Source organism: Ciconia boyciana, chromosome 5, assembly GCF_034638445.1.
Source record: "Ciconia boyciana chromosome 5, ASM3463844v1, whole genome shotgun sequence".
Lineage (NCBI taxonomy): Eukaryota > Metazoa > Chordata > Aves > Ciconiiformes > Ciconiidae > Ciconia > Ciconia boyciana.
In genome coordinates this window covers 2175238-2186150 of record NC_132938.1, presented here as the reverse complement: position 1 = coordinate 2186150, position 10913 = coordinate 2175238, and the positions used below count along the sequence as shown (strand labels likewise).

At 55.0% G+C, this 10913-nt stretch overlaps 1 protein-coding gene across 1 annotated transcript; it reads left to right on the top strand.

The window, feature by feature from the left end:
* Positions 1-8400: 8400 nt before the first annotated feature.
* On the top strand, positions 8401-10202 carry EGR4 (early growth response 4). The gene is made up of 2 exons (XM_072863057.1): positions 8401-8539; positions 8875-10202. Exons 1-2 carry the CDS (start codon positions 8401-8403, stop codon positions 10200-10202), a joined length of 1467 nt encoding a protein of 488 aa, XP_072719158.1.
* Positions 10203-10913: the final 711 nt, after the last annotated feature.

The following is a 10913-nucleotide window of genomic DNA, read 5'->3' as shown; positions in this document are numbered from 1 at the left end:
GACATGTTGAAGATTAGGTAAAATCAGCATTGTCCCATGGTATTTTGGGGCAAAAAATGCACTCTAGCATATACATTTTATAGGGACACTGTTCTCATTTATGCCTGGGTCGGGCAGCCTGATTCCTGCAAGTGAGATGGCAAATTCTGCTTCCCTGGTAGCTGAACTATATAATAGATATAACTTGTATTAATTTACATACCATATTATATTTAATAGTTTTCCTAATTATATGCCGAGAGACCAGAGCAGTTAATTTGCAGAGTTCCATGAATTTCCACACACTTCCAACCTTTGGCATGAATATCATTAAGTTTTATTAACATAATTAATACTAGTGGCAAAAAAAAGGACTGCTATCATTTCACTCTTGTATTTTGGATGTGAGTCGAGATCACGATACTGTAACCACAAGCAACAAATCAGAGCTTGATAGATGGATTTGCCTTCGTTAGCAGCTGACGGTGACAGCCTTTAAATTTACTTGGGAGGAAGAATTGATGGCATAGAAAGCTGACTTCAGAGGCTGATGGTTTTATTTCATGGAGAGGAAAGTTAATAAATCTTCATGCTGCTCTGATTAATGATTCTGGAGGATGTCTCTCCAGATTCTTGGAAACTTTCCTGAAAAGGAGCAGTGAGCTGGTCAAGGAAGCAAATAACGCTCACAAATGAAAAGCTGTCGGATAAATTCATCTCCGAGCAGGCACTGGGCCAGGTGTGTGTGTTCCCCTCTTTGCAATCAGAGGGGTAAGTAATTGAGCATGGTTCATGGGCGCTATTTGCAGCAGGTGGTTAGAAAAGTAACGTGGGCTGCAGGGAGCATGGATTTACCTTCAATCTCTGCAACATCCTTGGTCAATTCACTTAGTCCACGCCGGGGGGTACAAAACCAGCCCTTTTAACTCTGAGTCTCTTGAGGAAGCCCCCTGCCCCTTCCCAGGGTCAACCCCAGTTCCCAGTTATCCCTGTGGGCATTGGGAAACTGGGTCTCGAAACCAGCCAGCTGCCCGGGAAGGGAGGGATGGGTGGAGGCGAAGCAACCTCAAGGCTTTCTTCCTTTCCCTGGGCAAGGAAACACGCTCCTCCCTCTCCAGCCAGCTTAGCTTTTCTTACCTGTCCTTCTCGAAAGGGATTTTATTCTAATGGTTTGTTAATGAACGCCTTTATCTGATTGCAAGGCAGCTCTCTTTCGGATTGACGACACTGGCGGTAAAGAGGCCAACGTTTGTTTGCGTCTCATTCGGGCCACGCATCCCCAGCACACCTCCGCCGTATCGCTTGCGAAGCCGGAGCCCCCAGGCTGCTGGGTGCAGTGCAAGCCTCCGCTTGCCCTGACGAAACCTGCCCGGGCTGCGGGACCGCAGCGAGCCAAGCAGAAGGGGCCTAGAGAAGACAAACAACCCTCTTGGTTTTCATCTGCGATGGGGATTGAGATGTCCTGCAGCCTAATGAGGATAGAGCCTAGTGATGCTCGGGGCTCGTTTCAGAGCCCGAGCTCCTGTACAAAGCCCCCTGGAAACTAAAAAATAAAAGTCAAAATGTTTTGCTTCAGGCTTTTTCTAAATAAAACAGTCCAATAATTGGGTTTAAAGAATGCTTTATTTAAAAATATACGTAATTTTTTTTAGAGGTGATTAAAACCAGTGTGAGAATGAGTGGAGAGAGACTTATTTGGGGCTCAGTGAATCATTTCATTCAAACTGGAAGGCAAGCTTGCTTGGAAATGTTTGCAGATCCCAGTCAATACACCAAGGCAGACGGACTCTTAGAAAAAAATGTGAATGTGGAAAGAAGTTGAGAAAATTGTCCCCTCCTGCTTTATTACTTTATTACAGCCAAATCATTGTGTTCCTGACAGCCCCATCCTCAGCCCCATGCTTATACTAAGCCCAATTAATCTTCCTGCCCCTGACCAATGCACGCAATAGCACATGCTAAAAATATTGTGATTAGGACGCGTGATGAAGGCGAGAATAGAAATACCACTTCTGCTCTCCGCCGGCTTCTCCGAGAGCTCACAGCATTAGCACTTTGCCTTTAGTATTGGGTTTGATTTTATTATTCGGGGGGCAGGGGGGAGCAGGAGATGAGATTATTTCTGACTATAGCCTATTTTTAGGAGGCGATGCGATCGCAGGCACTGCAGCGACCTCTCCGCTTTGGCAAGCTCTGCCGTCCCCATATGCAGTCGCTGCCAGGCTGTAATTCCCCTTGGCTAAACTGCAGGTAGCAGCCAAATTTGAGGGGTTTTACCCCAAAGCTCAGCTGCTTGCGGTAAAAAAAGCAAGGATGCAGGAGAAGCGATCCATAAATTTTAAGGGCAGGAAGAGCCGTTGTTAGCTGAGCACCCGAACAATATGGTGATGAGCAGCAACATAAAACCTGGAGCGAGATAGCCATCCACCCCGACCTCCCGCTGTGCCCAGGCTCTGAAATTCCAGCCAGCGATTCCTCCCTCGTGCCCGGTAATTAAAAAAAAAAAAAAAAAAGCCCCTTTTGGCAGGCATTTCATAGAGGCTCACATGCTGTTTAAATCTGCTGAGGCTGCCTGGGCATGCCTGAGGAAAGATGCTCTTCGGCAAAGGTCCTCAGAGCATCCATTCGCCGCTGCCCCAGGGCTGGCAGCACGACCGGGAGGTGGTGGTGATCTCCTTCTCGACCTCTCTGGGTTGTCTCCTCTGTCACATGAGCATCCTCTCCCCGGCGCCAGGAATAGGTACGCGCCGGAGACGGCACCGCTGGTCGCGTGCCAGTTGCCATGGAAATGGAGAGCGATGTATTCTAGAAGTTTTCCTGGAAGGGGAGATGGTTGAAGCAATTGGAGGGGGAGATAGAGGGCAAAGAGATGAGATCCAGCGGCTGGTCTGTGACCCACCGACATGCCATCTCCAGTGGCCATCCCAGGAGGAATCGCTGCTCCGTCACATCGTGCCATCCGCTCCCCCGTGCAGTCCGCTGCCAGCTTCAAGATTTTGGGATGCCGCTCCCTTCTTCATCTCAGAGGCCTGGTGGAGGGAGGTTTGGGGTGGTTTATAAAGAATCTGGGCTTTGTGGTTGGCTTTTGGTGTGTTTTTTGGTGGGGGTGATTTAAAGGAGATGCTGTGCACCCAGAAGATGGGAGTCACAAAAGGTAATTCAGGGATTCCCATGGAGCACGGGGTGGTACCGGCAGCTTGCGAGCCATAGGTGCTCGTAGGGCAGCTCCTCCTTTGGGTGCCCACCTCTGTCCCTGCCCGTAACACCATGGGGGAAAGCAACTTCCAGGAGGATTTCTTTAAAATACCCAATTCCATCTGCTGCTCAGCCCCAGCTGCAGAGCAAACCTGAACAAGAAGCAGAAAATCTAAGGGACACCATTGGCCAGAAGGGATGGAAATGCTGGGGAGCAAGGGGAGGCAGGCAGTGCTGCAGGGTTGTTGTCTTTTCCCTGCCTTCCAGGAGAAAAACACTTTTGAATCACAGACGCATCTTCTTGAATATTGAGGACCAGCGGCTCAGAGTCAACAGAGCCACTTTCTTGCCCGTGAGAGAAGCCCTTGGAAGGGGTTAGCGTTACCAGCAGGGAATTTCCCAGCTATACCCATCACCACAGAGAGGTTTTCATCACCAGGTGGAGGGAATTCGTTGTCCCGTGTGAGCAGCCGGCAGATTTATTGCACGCACACCCATTTGCTCAGAGGCTCTTCTGAAGCTGCAAGCATGGAGGCGATGGGCACGCTCCAAACAAACAGAAAGAGAGATTTCTTCACCTAAAACTTAGCTCGTCTCACGGCGCAGGGGATGCTAAGGGTTCATAAAGGAATCAGTGGGAAAATCCACTGAGGACTATTAAATATAGGGCATCAGGTCAAATGCAGAAGATACATGAGCCATGAATACTTGGGGCTTGGAGAAGACACGTGGAAATTACACTTTTCCCTAGATATCTGTCGGCTTTGGGCACACAGGACCAAGTTTGGCTGCCAAAGTAGTATTGCCATGAACCAATACTCAGCCCATCCCTTTGGAAAAATGAGTTCCAGCCTCAGATCAGTGCTGCCCGTCTCTGCCCTTGCCTTCGTCTCCAGGGCTGCCTCCTCTTGCCCAGCCTGCATGCTGCGGTGGGGAAGGTGCTCCCCAGACCTTCCCCCCGCTCCTTGCTGGCTTGTGGCAAGGCAAGGCAGGAGGAAGAGGATGATTTGCCTCCTTTCCATGCCAGCTTCTCCCTTAAACAGGGCTGGGAGTCCCAGGAGCATCCAACCCCCTGCCAAAATCTTCCCAGACTGTAGGGAAGACCCCAGACCAAGCCCCTAGAGATGAAAGCTAGGGGAGAAACAGGGGTCAAAGCCAAGAATTAAGGCTTGATTTCCATGCTATAACCCTAACTGGGAGCACAGACTGGGAAACTGGAGGGAAAGGAAGGCTGATGTGCCATTGCAATAGATTGCATGCAGTGTGGTGGGACGATCAGGAGAAAGATGACCCCTGGGACCAAGCTGGCTCCCGGCTCTGCAGGGGAAACATCTGGGTGGATCAGCATGAGCCAGCGAGGAGCTTGCCAAGCAAGCGCTCGCCCTGGCTGGCGGAGGCGGGCAAATGCCTGGGGATGGTGGCTTGTGCCAGCCGGTTCCAGATGGCAGGTGACTGGGGGAGTCCCGGGCTGGCAGCCTGCGCGCTGCGGCACGCTTGGAGGGCTGCAGTCCTGGGCGAGCTTGGGGGCGAGCTTGGGGCTGAGCAACCTGTGCGCTGCCAGAATGCTCAGAGACACTTTTCAGGCCCTAGCATCACTGGAGAAAAACTGCTCCTTCCTTTGGGGTCATCATTTGCTGCCCCAAGGATGCTCCCACTGCGCAGAGGGTGCACAGAGGGAGCAGGAGCTTGAAGCCCTTCTGCTTGGGTGAACCTTTGCTGCGAGATGGCCCGCAGACACACACAGGGCTGCCACAGCGGCTTTCCAAACCGCTTCAGCTCTTAAAGACCTTAAGCAAATCTTCCCACAGCATCTCAAGGACCAGAGAAAGAGAGGGAGGACGCATAAACCGGGGCAGAGCCTGAGCTCTGGTACCTCCCCGGGGTGCCTGCGTGCAGCGGGGGGGACCTGGCCGCTGCACGGATTTCCTCCCTGTATTTTTATGACGACACGTTTCACCCCAGGAAGGCTATCCCGCCTCCTCGCCAGCCAAGTGCCCCTTCTGGGAAGGGAAACGCTGTGCCAGCACCTGGTCCCGGAGCTTGGCTTTAGTCATGGTCACGTTTTCCCATTACCTCATGCGTGGTGTCACCTCCACGGTCGGAGCTAACACAGCCACGCTCCTCCCATGGAAACTGCCATCCAAGAGGGTCACTGTAGTCTGTTTTTTTTAATATAAGTGGGTCTCTATTTATCTCAGGCTTAAAAGAAAAAAGCATTCATCCAGAGGAAGAGGGCACATTAGACAGTACCTATACAGCCACCCCTGTATGGTCAGCAGCGCTCTCCCAGGCAGACGAGGCATATATAAACCATGCGATAATTGTTTTTATTTTCTTGTCTGGGGAACTGAAATGTCGCCACTATTTTAGGATCATCTCTGAGGATGAAGAGAGGTTTACAAGAGCTGCTTCTGCCCCGTGACAGTAGCAGGGGACCTTCCCATGGCACATCAGGCTGGCATCATATAAAATGTGGGACAGTTTTTTCCATCTCCAGGAGAAAAGGAGAGCTGCTTGTCCTGGCAGCAGTTGTCCCAGGGATGTGCATGTGCACGGCAGCAGGCAAGAGTGAGGATCTGGACTCCAGCTCAGAGACTGGAGGCCCTACACATCCTAAAGCCTGACCTCCCAGTTAAAATGTGGCACAGCCAAATAAAATAAGAGCGACCGAGGTCTGATGGGTCCATCTAACGCAGCCAAGGAGAGGTGAAGGATCCCGAGGTCCATCCCTTGGTCATATCCCACCAGCATGCAGCAGATCCCCTAAGCAGCCAGCTGGGGTTGTGTTTAGTAGCCACAGGACTATTTTGAACCTGTTTATCATCTTGGGCTCCATGATGTCCTGAAGCGCTCAGTTCGTTTCATCGAGCACTGCAGGGCTAAGTATTGTCTTTGGTTTGCCTGAAACCCACTTTCTGGCCATTGCACTGGGCTCCCCCCAGCTCCTGTGAGATGAGAATCGGTGAATAATTGGATCCCACTCACCATTTCCACACTCTGATAATTTTCTGGATCTCTTTCCATCCCCTCTTTTACTTCCAACCTGAACCTTACAGCTCATTCCCTGACACTCCCTGAATCACCAGCCGGGCTTAATGCTTCTTTGCACCTCTTTGCCAGCGATCTCGGTGCATTTTGCAGAGGCAACGATGAACAGCCTGCCCCCAACGTGGGGAAGCGCTGCTAGACACATTTCAGAGTGATTTGCCCAAGGTAACGCAGTGAGTCATTGCTGGAGCCAGGAATAGCACCGGAGCAGGGCCCCGCTTCAGCCGGTGCGCCCCGGCTCGAGCATCACTTGGCCCCGTGGACAAGGATGCGGGCCCTGCTGCACATCCCCAACGGACCCAGCCCACCAGCAAGGGCTGTAAGCACATGGAGGCAGGGAAAACATGCAGGTAGGGAGGCCAGGGAGAGGTCCCCTCCTCATTTCTAGCTCCTTTGCATACCACAGCTTTCTCCTGCAGACCCCGTTGCAGAGCTAACCTTCTCACTGGCCGCCTTGCGCTCAGGAACGGCGGGTTTGTACCTGTAAATATTTTTATAGATGTGTTTTATAGTGGACTTTGAACCCAACAGCCAGATCGCCCAGAGAAAACCTTCCCCTCCCCATCCAAACTGCCTGGGCTGGATGCCGGTTGCAATCCGCTCCCCAAAGCATCGCCGCTCATCTAGGATCAGCTCCGAATCGATGTTGGAAATGTGGAAATCTCAAAAAAACTAAGCAGGGAAAGCAACAGCCTCCAGCCTTGCTTCACTGGAGACTTCACCCCACCGCAGGGGCCGGAGGGGTCGGGAGGATGCTCAGAGCACTGTGGCGGGGGTGGAAGCACTGCCAGGATCCTTCCAGATCACTGCTTGTGTTGAGTCCTCTCTTAAAACATGCCCCTTCGACGAGTCGGTGGGATTTGCAGTATGGATCTGCCCTCTCCCAGCCCAAATCCATGCCTATCGCACGCCGGCCTGGGTGGGAGCCATGAACTCGGATGACTGAAACGCGGCGAGGGAGCTGGCCGCAGCGTTTGCCTTCTCTTTTTGGCCGCTTGCTCGATCGCAGGAGGAGCCGGCATCCACTTCACGGCTCCAAATCAAAGCAAATACGAAATGCCAGCAGAAAGTATTGCAAAATCAGGCACAGAAAGAAGGGGGGGGGGGGGGGAATAGCAAACCCAGCACCTTTCACGCTTCTAGAAGGAACAAGAGCAACAAAAGGCATTCACAGGGAAAAAATAGCATAAGGCGAATAAGAGCCTGGGGAGATGTAAATCTGGAAGAACAGCAGCCCACGTTGGGAGGGGAGCCAAAGCCCCAGTGCATTGCTGCGGAGCAAGGGCCGGATCCAGAGGGGTGCCCAGCATCCCCCCCCCAGCCGTGGGAACTGCAGGGGCAAAGCTGAGCCTGGAGGAAAGCAAAGGCTGCGTGCACACGCTTGTGCTTGCACACGCGTGTGTGTGCAGATGCGTGTGCATGGGTGTGTTGGTGCAGAAGGTGTGATGAGGGGATGCGGGCAGGATTGCGGAGGGGGGGGGGGATGCTGTGCACACACAGGGCAGCAGCCGCGGGCCCTGCAGCGATCTGTTAAAAATATCGCGATTATTAGTTAAAAAGAGAGAGATGGAAGGGAAAATTTAAAACAAAAAAAAAAAAACAACACAGAGGGAGAGAAAAGGGGGAGGAGAAGGGGGGAGGGGAGGGAGGGGGCAGCGCGTCACGGGAGAGATTTCCTTATTGGGACTCCCTAGCCTACATCCTGAGTCCATATATGGGCATTTACGTCACGGCAGCCTCACTGGGGACTCCAGAAATGGCTGCGGCGGAAGGTCGGAGCAGCCCCGCTGCAGCTATAAAGGGGGCGGCGGGGAGGGAGAGCCGGGCGTCCGCACGGGCTGCCGCTGCTGCCGGCCCCTGCCTGCCCCTGCCTGCCCCTGCCTGCGCCGCCTCCCCCCGGGACCTGCCCACCCCCCCCGGGATACAGCACCCCCCGGATCGCTGCCGGCCCCCAGCCCGAGCACCCCCCGGATTGCCCCAAGCACCCCGGAGCATCCCCCAGACGGTCCCCGGCACCTACCCCGAGCATCCCCCGGCTCAGGCCGGGCACGCTGCAGCATCCCCCCGGCTCGCCCTGAGCATCCCCCCGCCTCGCCCTGAGCATCCCCCACTCGCCCTGAGCATCCCCCCCGCTCGCCCCAGCCCGGCCCCGCCGCTCCGGCCGTGCCTCCAGGGGAAATGCTCAACGTTATGGATTTCTCCTGCTCGGACCCGCTTTACTCCAAGTACGAGGAGAGCTGCGAGATGAAAAGCGGAGACCTGCAGGGCTTGGGGCAGCCTGAACAGCAACTTCTGGCAGAGGCCGATTTCCTCGGAGGTAAGGGCAGGGGGGAGCCGGGCAGGGATGAGGGACTCTGCTGGGAGTGATGGCTCCAGCCGGGAATGGGGCATCTCCCCCTCCTCTGCCCCCAGCCTGCTCCCAGCCCCTGGCTCTGGGTCCAACAGTTCCCCGCTAGCCCAGGGTGGGGGTCCTGGGGGTCCTGCTGGGGAAGGGGGGTGATGCCCAGGGCTCCCTGTGTGGTCCCGGGGACCCGGCTAGGACGGGGACCTCACAGTGACGCAACATCAGCCTCCCGCTGTTCCCCTGTATCCCGCCCCCCCCATCTCCGCATCCCTCCATCCCTCTAACCGCCGTCCCCTCCGTGTCCCCAGGTGAGCTGCTGGGCACCCCGATGAGCGGCGGGGCGGTGGATTACTCCCTCCTGGGCAGCCAGCCTTCCCCTTCGCTCAGCTACACCGGCAGCTTCTTCATCAAGGCGGTACCGGATCATCCCCAGGACCAGGAATCTCTCTTCAACCTGATGTCGGGGATCCTGGGCATCTCCCCCTTCGCCTCCTCCGAGGGCCACCAAAGGCACCTGGATGCTCTTTACCCCTGTCCCGAGGTGGCTCAGAGCCAGCTGGACCTTTATGCCTCCTGCCAGCCCGAAATGAACGGATCCACCCAAGCCCCCTTCCCGGAGCAGGGCTACGGCGGCTTCCCCACGGCGGAGGGTGCTCAACCCCTCCAGGCACAACCCACCTTAGGAAACACCTCGCAGTGCTTCTTCCAGCCCAAGCTCCTGGACAGCAAGCAGGACATCAAGCTGCCCTCTGGTTCCCCACCCCTGGACAAGTTTAAAGCCTCCTGCGCCCAGTGGGAGCCTGTCACCCAGCATCAGGCCTACTTGCCCACCGGCTATCATTCTCCTGAAGCCTTCCCGGCTGGGGAGAGCAGCCAGGGGCTGTTCCACCCACTGGGCTCCAAGATGGAGAGCGTCTTGTCCGTCAGCTGCCAGTCGGAGCTCGGCAGCCTGGCAGAGGATGCTGCCTGCTTCAGCACCCATCTGGGCTTCGGCTGCGAGCCAGAAAACTTCCCGGCCCGCGGAGACTTTGCCGACACCAAGATCCATAACCTCCCTCCTCCGTTAATGCCCGAGTTCGATGCCTCCTTGGCCCAGTCTGAAGTCCTGCCGGGTCTGATGAGCTCTGCCGAGCTCCTCCATCCTCACCCCTCACCCTCTGTCCCCTCCACGGACTTTTTGGGCCACCCCACCTCTTCCTCCATCCCTTCCCTGCTGCCCACCAACCCTCCTGCCTTGGCTGAGCCCAAGAAGAAGACCCGCCGGACCAAGTGCTCTTCCAAATGCTTCTGCCCGAAACCCCACGAGAAGGCTTTCGCCTGCCCGGTGGAGAACTGCATCCGGAGCTTCGCCCGCTCAGATGAGCTCAACAGGCACCTCCGCATCCATACGGGCCACAAACCCTTCCAGTGCCGCATCTGCCTGAGGAACTTCAGCCGCAGTGACCACCTCACCACCCACATCCGCACCCACACCGGCGAGAAGCCCTTCTCCTGCGACACTTGCGGCCGTCGCTTCGCCAGGAGCGACGAGAAGAAGCGCCACAGCAAGGTCCACCTGAAGCAGAAAGCCCGGACGGAGGAGAAGCTCAAAGGTTTGGGTTTCTTCTCGGTGGGTCTCTCCTTCGGGACACTGTGAAGGCCCAACCTGAGCGCTGGAAGACGGCGTTTCCCAAGGTCCCCTGAGCATCTCACGGGAGAGCCGGGGTGGGAATATCCTCCTGGGGTGGCCCTGGAGAAGATGACGGCAGATCGGGCCGTGCCAGGGAGGAGAGGGGCACGCAGGAGGCAGAGGCGATGCCGCGGCGCTGGACCGCTGGCTGCGGAGGAGCGATGTGGCAGCTCCGGCCACCTGGAGCCATCTCCAAACTGCAGGGACTGAGTCATTTTTATAGCTCCTCTTCCAAGGAGGGGAAAAAAAAAAAAACAATGTACAGAAAGAAATCCCCACCGAGATGGGGTGTTTTTTATATACCCAAACGCACGGACATCCTGTGTTTGTAGCGACCTGACTGTGATTTCCCCTGCCAGCACTTTACAAGAAGCTCCCGACCGGTTATTTACCGGCCGGCACGGTCAGGGGCTGCGGCTGCACCGGTCCTTTCTCCCGAAGGAGAGAGATGCCGCCGGGCTCTGGCAACTGGTGCGTAACAGTCCCTTTGGAAAGGTGATGTCATTATTATTATTATTTTCCTGTTTGTAAAAAAAAAAAAAAAAATCTATCAGGAATATTAGAAAATTGTGTCTATTTTTCTAATTAAAGGTTTGAGCTAATCTAAGACCTTGCTGGGGTTGCTCTCTGCCTTTCAATCCCGTATAGGAGCCGACGCCAGTGGTATTTCTGTGGCGA